At 36.1% G+C, this 15,295-nt stretch overlaps 1 protein-coding gene across 3 annotated transcripts in view; it reads right to left on the bottom strand.

The window, feature by feature from the left end:
* Positions 1-2,574: 2,574 nt before the first annotated feature.
* Positions 2,575-15,295, bottom strand: part of LOC117907098 — a 30,032-nt gene continuing 17,311 nt past the window's right edge. For 2 of the 3 annotated variants that reach the window (XM_034820472.1, XM_034820474.1), the window contains 13 exons: positions 10,413-10,548; positions 10,159-10,265; positions 9,845-10,093; positions 9,473-9,720; positions 8,834-9,064; positions 8,505-8,726; positions 8,349-8,402; positions 8,068-8,133; positions 7,808-7,948; positions 7,662-7,715; positions 5,343-5,402; positions 3,521-3,925; positions 2,575-3,417 (listed from right to left, as the gene is read on the bottom strand). In XM_034820472.1, coding sequence (XP_034676363.1) covers positions 3,250-3,417; positions 3,521-3,925; positions 5,343-5,402; positions 7,662-7,715; positions 7,808-7,948; positions 8,068-8,133; positions 8,349-8,402; positions 8,505-8,726; positions 8,834-9,064; positions 9,473-9,720; positions 9,845-10,093; positions 10,159-10,265; positions 10,413-10,548 — 2,141 coding nt within the window. In that variant the 3' untranslated portion in view covers positions 2,575-3,249. The remainder of the gene's footprint in view (positions 3,418-3,520; positions 3,926-5,342; positions 5,403-7,661; positions 7,716-7,807; positions 7,949-8,067; positions 8,134-8,348; positions 8,403-8,504; positions 8,727-8,833; positions 9,065-9,472; positions 9,721-9,844; positions 10,094-10,158; positions 10,266-10,412; positions 10,549-15,295) is intronic. The other variant, XM_034820473.1, reaches the window with a different exon arrangement.

The raw sequence follows: 15,295 nt of genomic DNA, 5'->3' as shown, positions 1-15,295 counted from the left end.
CATATAAAATAAAATATTAGCACCTAATATATCTAATTCAAAATTTCAAAAAATAAAAAATAAAATAAAATAAAATAAAATCGTTAGTTGACTTGTTTTCCGTTATATATATAAAGAGATGTACAGATTTTATGATCAAATAAAATATTTTTAAAATTTTTTAAGGTTATATTTAATTCTAAAAAAATATTTTTTATATTTGATTTTATTATAAAAATATCAAAATATATAATTAAAACAAGACAAAATTTTATATATTTTAAAATTATTTAAATTTATATAATTAAAAAAATAAGTTAAATTAATTTAAAATTTTATATAAATATAATTCATTAATTTTAAGTCTTTTTTTTTTATAATAAAGTGTAAAATTTTTAAAAATGCATTTATCAAACCGAAAGTCCATGTGTTAATGGATATATATCAGCATACTTTCTGTTGATATCTGATCAACTGAGGATGGATTCCTCCATTAAACATGGTAGAAAAAGTTTCTGCTTCAATACCGAAATCTGGGCTTTATGTTTTCTTGCACAAAAATGTTCGGACAAGTTCTTCGGACACACCCTCTAAAACTCAAGTTAGATTTTTGGAGTCACTGGAGACCCTTTGAGAGAAAGAGAGAGTGGTTGAGATAACTCCCATTTTTTCAAGGATATGTAGGCCGTTCAGCAGCGCAGATGGTCCGGCCAGGATGTGGATGCCTTGGAGGTTGCCTGCATGGTGATGAAAAACTGACACGTGTCCCAGTTAGGATGATGCCACATGGATAGATGCGTGAAGTATAGACTAGCGGGATAAGGTCCCACATTTCCAATTAAAGAAAAAAAGAATCAAATAAAATACCCAAAATACTCTCATTCTCAACCTCACCCACCCCCTCCAAAAGCCTAACCCTTTCATACTCCATTTTCTCTTCCCCTTTCTTCCTTCACTTCCCTCTCCTTTCCCTTCGTCTTCTTCCTCACTTTTTTTTTACATTGAAAAGAGACGAAAAAAGAAAAAAAAACACAGTTAGGATAAGGTGAGGCTAAGCTATCACCGGTCACTACTGTGTGAGCAAGCGCTACCACTGGTCACCACTACGCAGCCAAGCGCTGCCATCGATCACTACGCCAGGCCTTGACACCGGTTGCAACCTGGGCCTAAGTAACCGTGACTGGTTTTGCCCATGTTTTTTTTCCGGTGTTAAAAATAGCGTTTTGAGGACGAAGATGAAAGCAAAGAAAAAGAAACGCAGAGAAAAAGAATGAGTTAAGAGTCTGAGATGAAAGCAAAGAAAAACACACTTTATGATTAAAGTTCATAAATGTAGCCGACTCCATTCCCGTTAAGAGGAAAGGTCAAAAAGTTATAAAATAAAGAAAAATAATGATAAAAAAAATTATATTTTTTTTCTTAATACTTCCTAAGAAGTGACAACCAAACATGGCAAATTTGGTTAAAATGTAGAATAATTTTAGAACTTTTAGACTGACAAAACTTAGCAATGTCATTTTAAAAGTCATCACCTAAAATGATGAGTTAAAAGATGAATCAGACGAGTTTGCTACATCTATCAATCAATTGAATTCCCTGTAGACAAGAGTGTTGCAAGGGTTCTGCATTTAAGGACAACACCCAACTCTCTCAACTGCATAAGCCTCTCCTTACATAATGCTGAAACACGCACAACCCTCCTGACGGCTGACGCTTAGCCCCATGCAGTTGACTCGCGAAAAACTCACATCCAAATGGAAACAAAACAAAACTCATTGATCTGGAATATGCACAAAAGCAGCACCCACCACAACCATTCACCTTTCTGTCATCAACACCGCAAGGCCTCCGGGAGACAATGCCCGTCAAACATCCACCATTTCTGCACTAATCCCCACACGTATACAAGGAAACACGGCGTCTAACCACCACATGCCATGGCTACAAATAAATCACAAACTAGATAAGCAAAATCATCAACATCCCTAACTTCACAACATTTTCACTCTTTTTTGGATAGAATTTGAGCTCAACCTCCTTTCAACACATCCACTCGTGAAGCAATAAACATTTATATCACAAAAGCAACTTTCATGGTTGTTATTAACATTAAATTCACACAAAAATAGCAATCAACTAAAAAACACCTATATTGGAACCAACAAATCTTTTGTCCCAATGGGGTGTCCGCGCACCACAAAACTCTCGAGTTGCCCAAAGAAGAATCATAATCTGCAAAAATCAGCTGAAGCACACAATGATATTAAATACAAACTTTCCTTGTTAATTTCATATAAGCTAAAGGGAGAAAACATAACAGTAAAATTACTCAAGCCCTGTGCGTGTTAAGACTTAAGACTGAGAAAGAGACCTGTCACAACTAATTTACCACAAAAGAACAATTTACTCTTATCATGTTCATTCAAGGGAACTAAAAGAATGCATCTGAAGTTGCATCATGCATAATGATTTTCATTTACATGCAATATTTAGCAAAGAATGAAATAGAACTGTTTCTCCCCCAATATATAAAATAAGTCCAGCAGAAACGAAAAGAAAAAATTATATTTTAAAAAAAAAAAAAAAATTCTTCACTGCAATTGAATGATGCAGAATATCATTAAATGAAAACCCAAAACCAATGAGAGGCAGGGCTGAAACTTCACTAATGGAGAACAATCAAAAGAACCCACTTTGAACCCACCCTCTAATTAACTAATGTCAGTAAACCTGTGAAACACAACCACTTTTAGAACTGATCGGAACCAATCAATATGGTGGCATTTTGACTAATAATTTAAATGCTCTGTATCAATCCGATGTTGGGGGCAATCGCTCCTGGGTTGATATTGTAACAATATATACACTAACTTTACAGAGCACGCACAGTAGGCGATACCTTCTAACTCCTTGTACAGTTAAAGGAAGCAGAGGCCTCTATTTCGCCCTTCCACCAGAGACATGCATCAAGATGAAGTGGCTCAAGCCCCTCGCACAAATGTAAGGGAAACACACCCTCAACCACTGTACAGTTACTCTCAGAGTGAATATACAACAATGACGCCAAAACTTCCTTATGTGAACCAGAATGTGAGTCCTATTTATAAGGAAACACGAGCCAGAACCTTATCTCAGGATCAATTCCACCGTTTTTTTTTTTCGTCATATTCATTTGACCAAGGCAGTTTCCAGGCAGAAAAATGTACATCCGGGACAGGTGATTAGGCCCCCAGCAGGCAAACCCAAAACCCAAAAGGAGATGCCTTGAGTCTACCCATCACGTTCCACTGATTCACGAGGACATGCATCCTGGTTGATCTGTTTCTCCTTCGAAAGGCAACCAATAGGAACATAAACAAATCCTTTAGGTAATCGTTGATTCTTCACAGATGCTTGATCTGATGTCATTACCAGCTCCTTTTCAAATGTTTCAGTGTGCTGTGTTTTTATGAATAGAATAAACATGAATCAGAGGTTTCCTATTTGAAGAACAATGAGATTAGAAACAAACTAAATAATTCATAGGATAAGAACATTATACCTTTCTGGATTTTGATCTTTTCTCAACCTCACCCGAAACATTCCGAGATGCAACAGATGAAGGTCTAAGAGGGATTTGCTTCCCACAAAATGAAGTCCTCTCTGAAGGCTTTCTTGTACAAAGGTGCTGGGATGTGGAGCTGTCATCTGTCTTTTGGTCACTGTCCATGGAGACAGGAAGCTTCATACAGTGCTTACCAGAAATTGTGCTGTCCACTGTTATGTCATCTGATCTCTGGACAGCTTCACTACTTGATTTGTAGCCATCCATATGGCCTTTAAGAGATGTTGTAGCTGATTCTGAACTAACATCAGGAGGGAAGAAGGGGCTATGGACAAGCACAGACAAAGCAACAGAGTCTCTTTTTGAAGCAAGTATGTCATGTGAACAAAGTATCAATTCCCGCTGCAACAAAAAGGAAAAAATCAATTGTCAAATGAATATATGAAGAAATGAACCTCAAATGTCTAGCATGAGACAGACTGCTTGAATCAAGAACTAATACAAAAACATGGCCAATCACACACATACAAAGACTCGTTATAAGAAGAGACAAAACTCAAAACGTTCAGACAACTGGTCAGGAACAGGATGAAAGAAGCAGCTGGCTTCCGCAAAACACAAAAAACAAAAACAGACGATGACTCATATCACCTACTTGGAAAGTTTCAAATACAGTTCGATAACAGAACTGCAACATTATAAAAGCTATAAACTTAGAAATATAGAAACCTATACGAGAGAAGTCTTTAGAGTTCACTTAAAATCGGAACCATTCTCCTCAAAATCCAACGACGCATTATCAACATTCTTATAAAGCACAGTTACAAATACCAAGCAGAAATTTGAGGCATATAGGATCCAAGGCATAATCTCTTTAATATTTCAGAATTTGCAGAACTCAGACTACCAATTACTGCATGATAGCAACTAGGGTTTTTAGCATAACAATCTCTTCTGGAGACAGCTTTTTCTTTTTCCTTTTTTTTTTTTTTTTCCTTTTGTACCTTTTTCTTTTGACCCCAATGGAATTCGAACTGATACCTCCCACACAATCCCACCCAACCCCTTACCACTTGGGCCAAACTTCAAGGGCTCCTCTGGAGAAAGCATACACTGAATCCAATTTGCAAATTAGTTCATTGATTAAAATGTGTAATTCCTTCTTCTCTTTCTACTTGTTCTACTATTTGCTAATTAATCTTCTCTTCAAACTATTTTGCCAGTAGAAAAAACTCCTGCCTTGAACCACACAATACACCAAACCCAAAATAAATTTTATAAATAAAAGAAATCCAAACCATCCGCAGCTCTCATAAATGCTAAACTTATCCTAAAACCCTTCCTTCAAACAATTCATAGACAGCATTAAACTAAAGGTATCATACCCTACCCCTAATCCCCGACATTTGGGATTGGACTTTTATCTTTAATTTTTACAAAGTTCTGAACCATAATCAGCTCAGTTTAGCCAGCCTCCAGAATATGAGGCTTATAGAAGACGCCAGATCAGTAATAGATCTGCCTTTTGAAGCCTAGTCACATTTGCAGGTGTTGTATTAATATCAGGAAAAATTGCCAGTCTACTTATTCAAAATTCAAGTTTGGAGGACATAGTTGGTCAATATACATGGAGAGTAGGATTTGGGTAGGTAATTCCCACTACCATTCTCAGCTTTGCTTCAGAGGATTTTCCACAGTTGCTTTGCAGCACTTGCATTTGGCTTAGTTTTAGCCCACTTATCCAAAAAAAAATGCACCAGAAGCACATAAACATGCTAATTTTCAGAACTGATTTGAGTTGATTCAGAGAATGGTATACCTTCAATTTTTCTCGTTTGATAATTCTCTCACAAAGAAGGCGTAACCTCTCTAGTTCAACCTGCACAAAAGCGTTATGCAAAGATACAATAAGGTAGTTTACAAACAAAACATATACAAAGATGAAAAATTGTAAGACAATCATAAACTTAATCAGCAGCACTAAGCTAAAAAATATCTATCACCAATATCTAACTACTGCATAACATTTGATAAATAATTGCAAAACGAACAATCACATGGCTATAAATTTAAACAAAAATATAAAAGCTAAAGTGTTGTTTGAATATATTTCTTGTTTTCTGGTTTTTGAAAATGAAAATGATACCTTAAAAAGATAATGGCTTTTAAAAACTATTTAAAAAAACTGAGGTATTAAAATAATTTTATTATCTCAAAAATTATAAGCAATTTTTTAATACACAAGGTAAATGTATACTTTTTATATAAGAGTTACTATATTTTATATATTTAAAAACAGAAAATAGTAAGTGTATCTAAATAGACACTAAGCATTTGACAAAATATAACCATGGACCAAAAGAGAGAAGGGAAATAACAGAGCCACTGCTTGTAGTTTGATAATAGTCCAACTAAAACTTCCTCGTATAGAACACAAACACGTGTGTGCTGCCATAAACAAATCTTAGATTCTTAATAGTTCCGGAAGACACAGACCTACTGTAGTTATCAAATATATATCATTACATGTTCTTTTGATAGGAAATATATGCCTTCTAATATCACTGCCCCATTCCACTGATAATGTTAAATGGCAACTTAAGGAATCCTCAAATCTCAACTACTTGGGCCGGCTGCACAAATCCTTCATCTAATATCTTGAATGGCCTAACAAAGAGTCAACTGAGAAACATCTACTCTCTTCTAAGATGCCAGAAAAGGAAAACTCCCAGATCACAGAAAGTCCAGCAAGTATGGACTGCTCCCAAAGGTAGCAAGGAGATGGCACCTATTAGCAGGTCTACCACATTCCACCGGTAATGTCAAAATGCAACTTAAGGAAGCCTTAAATCACAACTACTTGGGGTTGGCTGCACAAATCCTTCTTTATCTTTCTAATATCTTGAACGGTCCAAGAAAAAGTCAACTGAGGAACATCTTCACTTTTTCAAGTAGCCAGAAAAGGAAAACTTCCAGATCACAGAAAGGCTATAGTAGCTCGAGATGGCAGTCTATTAGCAGGTCTTCCAGAAACAGACAAAAGAACAGGAACTTGGAGGTCTTGGAGTAAATGCTTCTATTAAAACAAAAAAAACAAAGAACATATCACATAAGTACTCCCCCCACCATATGCTTGAGAAGAAGCTCAAACTGATTGTCCTCAATACTCTGGCTTACGAAACTTGAAGCTTCTGCAAGGGTCTGCATGATGGATTCAAAGAATGGATCATGGAACTTACAAACAGGATTTCCCTCTCCTGGTTAAAGAGGCATAAAGAATTCAACCTATCTCGCCAGTTGTTGCAACCTGATGAGTCAATGTATGATTCAACAAGGTTTGAGATTATTCTATGATCATTTTGCTACCTGACATTAACTGCCTGATTTAAAGTCAAATCCTTGGAAACTGGTTGTCAGCCAAAGAGGGGCCTGCCATTAACCTTGTCTCAGATCAATTCCTAAAGACATGCTCCCATGCCCCATCAAAGCCGAGTTTGACAAATGAATTCCTCGAAGACAACCAACAAATTGAACCTTTTATCTGCTTCTCTTGAACAGCTTATGGCTGATGGTTATCAAATATTCCATGACAGAATTACTTGAGATATCTAAACAGATATCAATGCAATCAGCTCAGCAGAAGTAGACCATTAATATATTACAGCAAAAGGACCACTTTTCCATAATTTGGGACCATTTTTTTATAGGCAAATGAGAAAAATATAATAAAAGTGCCTAAAATGAGGCGCAGCAGCACAGATCTCTTTTCTATAATTTGGGAATTCTGGATAGATTTTGATCTTAGATTTTTTTCATATTCATCTATTGATTGAAAGAAAAAATTCATTTTCCATACTTGTTCTATTGATTGAAAGAAACAAATCATTCCATGGAAAAAAAAAAAGGAAGAACTACTTTTGACGAGGATATGGCAGCACAAGTGATACAACATAGAAAAAGATTGGGAAAAAAAGGTAACAAGAATTTGACTCTATCTCTCATACAAATGCAACAAGTTAAACACCAACCAGTTCTTAAACCACAAATCAGAGAGAGAAGAAATTGACCATCAATTAAAATTCACAATTACAAATCATCAGACTAGAGTAAAAAATATGATTTAGGATAACATCCTCACCCTAATTTGTTTAATGTTCTTTAACTCTTCAATTCCAGCTTTTTGTGTCTCGGCCTGTATAAATTCATCAAGGCAAAAGAGATAAGATAAAAGACAAATAATAAGCACAGCATATAAAGTTTATGGTACAAATATAAAAGCTGAACCTTTGCCCTCTGCTCCAAGCTATGTTTTTCACAATATGCTTTGTGCTGCAGCTTGCCAGCACCAGTCTTCACATTCATGTACAAACCGGCACTTCGAGCACAAGAAGCATGAAAAGTGCTCTGACAGTGACCATAGTTACACTGCAGATGATAGAACTTGCATTTGATTAATCAACCAAGAATTATATGAATTCAGAAGACTCTTTGCAGTCCAAAGCACAAACAGGTAAACACAGAAAAAAAGTGACAACAGTCCCCACCTTTATGCAGACACCATTTTTGCGATGACAGATATAACAAACATCACTCCCCTTTGAAACTGTCTCCTGCAATTCCATTAAATACAATGGCAAGTTTTACATAAGATAATCACAGGGTCTATTCAGATCAACTTTAACAGAAAGCACAAATTACAGGCGTCATGCTAAATTATATTAGTTGGAATATCTTTAAAATACACATGCATGTGCATACAGTAGTGAACTGAATAACTAAGCATCATGCACATAGCTCAGATCAACCACCTGATACATATACATACCATTCCTTCAACAGGATTTACTTGTCCCTTTCTGAATGTTGATTCAAGCACCCACTATGATAAAACATAGAAATGAAAATTATATTTCAACACAAATAAGAAACAAAAGTAAGTATGCTAACAATTGACTGAGCAGTGAAAGAAGCAAAGTTTTACCTCAGCGCAGAAAGCATGAACCCATTGATCATCAGTTGTCTTTCTAAAAGCACCAGCATTGCCACCACAAAGACCACATTCTACAGCAAAGGCAGGCTTCTCCCAGAAATTGACAGCTGGAGCTCTAGAGCCTTTAGATGACACTAATTCTTCACATAGTTCACAATACCATGGACCTGGAGAATCTGTAACACTACGATAGCAATCCAAGTGAACAGCCACCTGTTAGGATAAGCACATTGTTAGAACTTAAGAAAATTTATATGTTTTTTGATAGACAAGAAAACTTATAAATGTTCCAGAAGCATTCATGGAAAAGACTAGAAAACCTTGCAACTGGAACAGACTAAAATTGGATTCAAAATTGTCTCAGAGCGTCTGCAAATGTCACACGATCTACCATGCTCTTTAGAAAAATCTAAGTTAGATTGGACAAAATCAGAAAACTTTTCTGATGAAACCCTTGGCGCAGCAACCCTTGAGAGTGTCTCCTTTGCTCGTGGCATTGGCTGAGAGGAAAGCCCAGCCCGTCCACTAGAAGTGTTTACCTTCAACAGATTCTGCAGAGAAAAAAAATAGTAACTAAGGTGATAATGCAATAATGGTTCAAAAGATGATATTGATAACAACAACACTAGCGGTGATAATAATAACGATATTAGATAAATCATTAAGTTCAATCACCTCCCATGAGGTTTGGGCTAAATACACTTAGCCATGATTAAGTTTGAAATTTTGTCAAATACCACCCCTACCCTTCACTTGTTAACTTCACTCACTTCAAAGTAAGGGAAGTATTTAACAAAAGTTCAAATGAATGGTTTCTAAATGTATTTAGCTCAAACCTCAAGGGATGTGATTGAAATTAACCCTAAATAATAACAAAAACAAAGTTAAGAACAAAATTACTATTTTCCTCTATAATGAGCAGAACAATGTTAATTTTCAGAAAACATAGAATTAATCACCTCCTGATGAGCAGATTCATCAATGGCATCTTTCCTAAACGATGAAATCCTAGAAGAAGCTGCAGCAGCAGCAGTTGCAGCAGCAAGCACAGCCTGTGCTTCTTTGTGCCTCCTTTCTTTCCTTCCCTGCTTCTTTGCTTCTTTAAGCTCACAAAGATACTGGTTAACAAGCACAGAGTCCCATTTTTGCTTCCGCACCACTTCAATCTCCTGAGGTAGACTCTTCACAACCTTACAAATTAAATCATCTGCAATGACAGTGTCACAGATATTAAGTAAGATAACAATGTGATGAAGCACAAAGGAAATGGAAGTTATGAACAAAAAAATCTAACATATGCCTAAAAGATAAAAAGGGAGTGAAGAAGAGACCACTAAGGTTCTTTCTTGCAACGGCATTGCCAAGAAGCCTATTCTGAAAATAAATAAGTTCCCCTACAACTTCGTCTTCAGGAGAAAGTTCTAAAACCCCTGTATTCCTAGCCTTAACCAACTGCTCTAAATTTTCTCCATCAGATTTACAAATCGTTTCAGTGCATGTTGAATGTTGACTTTGGTGATTGCAAGGAACTCTGACATAAGAAGATGTTTCCATAGGAGAAATTTCTGGGCCCCCTGAACCTGCCAAATGAAGTGTTCATCAGAGCTTATCCTATATGACATGCAGACAACACAAAAGACTTTACCTTCAAACTTACAAATTGTGTTCTTTAAAAGCAACCCACTCTGTGTTTGCCTCAGCTTCTGGTAGATAAGTGGGTGAATGTAAGAACCAGATACTGTTTTTGTGTTTCTGAATCACAAAGAAAATTAATACACTTGTGAGCAAAATCACACTACATCAAAAATTGAGAGTGAAAAGAGATACTTCCCATAGCATTAACAAGGAAGTCAGTATGAAAATCTTATAAATACAAATAAATCATTTTGTGAAGCTTACATCAGATCAGGAGGAACTGGATCCACAACTGAACAAACAGGATTTTCCTTGTTTAAATTCACCAAAGTATTATCCTCAGCACCATCCTCCTCAATTCGGCCACTATCAGAAAGACTGCAGTTTGAAGGTTCACTACCTGTCCAACATTTTCCATTAGTGCTAAAACAGAACAGAAAAAACACTAATAATATATAATTTGTACAAGTCATGATGTCAATTGATTAATCAGTCAGTCACAGACATTAGACATACTGCAAACCAAAGGCGAGGATTTTTGTCCATTGGAAATGTCTTGTTGAATTGAATGACTGCTCTAGGTGCTAGCCATTGCAAATGAAAGACAAACAATTTTTCCCACTTGATATTTTTTATTGGATTGAATCACTAATACAGACTGGATCCAATATGCAAAATTCATGGGATGCAAGCATGAGAAAACATGAACCCTCGGCCCCCATAAGAACATTAAGAAAAAAAAAAAGGGATTAAAGTCATAGGGGAGACAGTGAGAGAGAGAGAGAAAGGCCTTTATGCACAGAACACAGCAGTGAGAATAATAATGTATGGAATAAATCATCTACTTCAGAAATAATTTATGAAAAGATCAAGAGTGACAAAGTAAATACAAAAAAGTTAAAAGGAATAATGTAGTATTTGTTAATATTGAGGTATAAGTGGCAGTGGCAGGGTTACCATGCTTACCATTCATTGGGCTAATAGGTACCTAGGCATTGCAGCTAAGTGCGGTAAGACTATAGCAGTTCAGTTGGGTAGCAAACTTGGTGCTTCTCCAGATGACAAGTTTCAGAAAAAGTTAAATGCCTTACAACTAGCTCCTTTTTGCATCTTCATATCACTGCAAACCAGATGTTCCTTATATTCACAACACTTGCAACCATTGTATAAGCACAGAAAATGTTCTTTCCTGCTAATTAAGGCAAGGCAGGTGCTTAGCAGCTCATTCAAGGAAATAAGTATCAGATCAAGTTAACATGGGATCTCTTATCAGGTTTACTATAAACCTTGCAGAAGAACTTTACATGATAATATTAGATTTATTTTTAGGCTTTACAAAATGCTGCAAAGGAATTTTCACGTATAACATGGGATATGTAGTTAGGTCTCCAATATCATTCCACAAGAAATAGGGGACTCATTCTCCAGTTAGATTTTCTTCAACAAAGGGATTGGTATCAAATGTGGCTCCAGGAGATGGAGTTGTGGCAAGGCTCCTAGATTTGTTTTGTATGAAAGAAAACACAGAGCAATGGAGGAAAATATCGAGCATTGGTATAGCAGTAGAGATCGGAACATGATGTTCATTAAGGTTCTTCCTGACTGCGAAGTGGACAGAGTTAATTGCTTTTCTATCTACCTATGGTCCAAAGATTTTGATGGGAAAGGAAGTTCAAAAGGGCTTCTTTCTGGTGCTCACCTACTATTACTCCCCATTGGAGAAGGGGGGAAGGTGCTTCCCTGTATAGGGAAGATGTGGAGAACAATGGTTCTTACAAATGTTGCCTTCTTCATTTGAATAAGGATTCGTAATATTGATCAAGTAGGTTGGGAGGTTGAATCCTTCCCAATTGCCTATCAAAAAAAAAACAAGAAACAAAAGGAGGTTGAATCCTTCCCAATTGTTGTTGTCTGTGCAGTAACAACAGAGAATTGGCTGCATCTTCGTTTGCACTGTACTATTGCTAGGCAGCTACAGTCCTGAGCTTTTGAACACTCAGATTTTGCTCACTTTGAGAGGGAGGACCCTTTGAATCTCAAAAATAAGTACTCTATAAAATTAGTTAATATGACAGCAGAGCAAATTTGTTGTTTCTGCAAATTATTTAGATGATTTTTGCATGTACAAAGCCTACTTTGTTAGATGTAGGTTCATTATACTTCACATGGTAACCATTTTTTTTTCCTTTTTTTCCTTTGTGCTGCTTACTAATGAATTCATCTTGTAAAAGAAAGTACAGGAAAATTTTCATTCATCCACACAACAATTGCTCAAGCACCAAAATATTCCATCCTCTCTACACTGCTCTCTTTAAGACAGATGAATTCCACACAAGGGCCAGTCCAAAGAAAGCTCACAATGAGATGGAAGGAAATCTTGTTGTCACAGTTGCTAAAGGGAGTTCTATCTGAAAGAAAGAACAACTCAAACTTCAAATTATTCATAACCAAAGTATTCTTCCCTGAACTAGAATTTTTTTTTTTTTTTTTTTTTTTTTTTTGTGCATAAAACAACAGAACAATAGCTTAAAGGCAAACTTAGAAAAATTTAAGGAAATTTACAAAAAGCTAGCAATAAAAATAGCAATTAGAATTATTATCTTAGAAAATGAAAAGGAGATAAAACAATTATCAAATATCCATATATTATAATTTTGTTTACTTCCATGAACTACACATTTGACAAGCGAAGCACTTGCCAAAGACCAACCAGATCAATTTCATAAACCATTTTTTTATAGGCAAAAAGCAAAAAAGAGTATTAAAAGAGCCAAACAAAAAGGGGTGCAACCCATATACACAAAAGGAGGCACAACTTATGTAAACAATTTATACAAGTAGTGCTTTTGAAAATAAATCAAAAACACACCCAAGCTAAATAATCCCCATACCATCAGCAAAGTCCATCCCAAGCAAACAAAAAGTAAAAATAAAACACTGAAACACTGGGGCACAACAAAAACAAAATCTTAAGAAGCATATACTCAGCTTCCAAGTATGACCATCACACTCTTTCAAAAGTTCTCCTATTCTTCTCTTTCCAAATAGTTCAAAAGATACCTAGAGGAATCGGCTTCCACATTCCCATGCCCTAGTAGCTTCCACAAATGAGTCAAGCTAACTACGAAGACATCGTTGACTGAATAGGAAAGGACCCAAGAAACACCGAACAAAGAGGACTCCATAGACCATAAACAAGCAATCTATTTATAGTGAGTGAGGATGTCATTGATAAATTCATTTCTTCATTCCAAAGGCAGCAACTATTGACCAATGTCCATGCTCCCATCACAAGTTGGTCAATAGTCACAATTTCCTCCCAAACTGCTTCCCCACACACACACACAAAAAAAAAAAAAAATCTTGTAGGGCACCCTTTGCATTCCAAGTTATCTTAGCAGGAAAGATGGAGACTTAACATAAAACCTGACATAACTATAGTCCACAAGCTTTTTATAGTGACCATAAACAAGCAATCTATTTATAGTGACCATAAACTGCTTGACCCATACATCTCCTGGCCCCATCTAGTCTACAAGCTCCCTTCCAATTCCCCATACTTTCCTGCAATCACCTTTCATAAGCATTCACACTTAGTAGCAAATCCTATAATCACATAAATAGAGACTGGTCATAAGCCAGCCTGAGAAAGAATATGGTATTTCTGTCCCCTTTTTCCAACCAAATGACTAGAGATTTATATCTTCAAGATAGTTCTTCTAACTCCGCAGGTATCCTATATTCTTGCATCTGAGTTCCTTGCTGCCTCCTCATCAAACACCAAAACGTCCTCTCTTTCTTTCATTACCTGGTATCAACTCCAAGGAAAAAGCTTTACGGGTAGCTATATTACCAAACACCTCCATGTTCCATCACTTCAAATCCACTTTGACTGCTTTTAGCTTACGTGGACTCATGTGACCAGCAGTTCCCCAAGTCTAATAGCTGATCCACCAGCCAGCTACCAAATCCCTAAACCCCTCCTCCATAAGCCGCGTATTTTAAAACTTGAAAGGATGTTTTCCTTCTCTTAAACCTCCAACATCCAGCATAATTGGGTAATGATCGGAAAAGGTTTGGTAAAATGTTCCAAGTGGAATTAGAGAAGTGCACTTCCAATCAGCAGAAAAAAGAAACCTGTCAAGATGCAACAAAACTTTACTATTCAGACCTCTAGTCTATGTAAAAGCATCCCCAACTAAAGAGATATTAATTAGATTAAACCTCCATAAAATCATTGAAACTTCTCATAGATGAAACAGAAAACCACCATTGTTGTGCTCATATGGAAGTGCACCAAACTAAAATCCCCCCATGCACCAGGGCTCTTCCCACAGCCAACAATCGCACCTAATCCCTCCTGAAAATCCCTTCTTTCAATCCCCAAACTATTAATTTCACCACGCAAAACTTTTCAGGTTGCACTATCAGGAAAAAATATCATTGCTATAATCCCTGTAAGCAATTGATACTGAATGCATGATAGAAGTGTCCAACGCCACTCTTTTAACCCTCTACAATGTAAAGCCATGTAAAGCATCAGAATGAGCTGATGGGAGATTCCATTCAAATCTATTTCAACACCCCACCACCACCACCCTCACCAATGAAATCCCATGTACATTAAGACAAAATACAAATATTCATGAGTCCATAAGAATTGCATCAAAAAGCCCACCTGTTGTTGCACCATATCTTAAGTTATTTCCAAATTCTATCTGTCCAGTAGTGTGCGTGTGTTGTTGTTCTCTTTTATTCATATAGAAGACAATTATTGATTTCAGATTACTAAAACTAAAAGATGAAAACAAAAAGCACAGTAAATGGCTTATTTCTTTTGATAAATCATAAAGGAAAAAAGTTAGGCTCATTTTTACAATTCTTTAAGGCTTGATGAAATTCTTATAACAAGCTTCGGGACAAAAAATGTTTCTCTTTTTCTGATAAGTGACAAAAACTATTAGGTGCCATAAAATATCTTGGCTGCAATAAAACAACAAAAGTACAGAGCAAACAATTAATACAATAAAAGCTTCAATAAGTGAAAACTGATAACAAATTACATCTACTGCATGATTGTTTAAGAAAGAAAAATTTTCAGCCTCCATAGCTAAAAGGAAAGAAGCAAAGGTCTAGAAAAGTCAGAT

Source organism: Vitis riparia, chromosome 18, assembly GCF_004353265.1.
Source record: "Vitis riparia cultivar Riparia Gloire de Montpellier isolate 1030 chromosome 18, EGFV_Vit.rip_1.0, whole genome shotgun sequence".
In the NCBI taxonomy this organism is placed as follows: Eukaryota; Viridiplantae; Streptophyta; class Magnoliopsida; order Vitales; family Vitaceae; genus Vitis; species Vitis riparia.
Note: the sequence above shows the minus strand (reverse complement) of the source record. Positions and strands in the feature narration are given on the sequence as shown.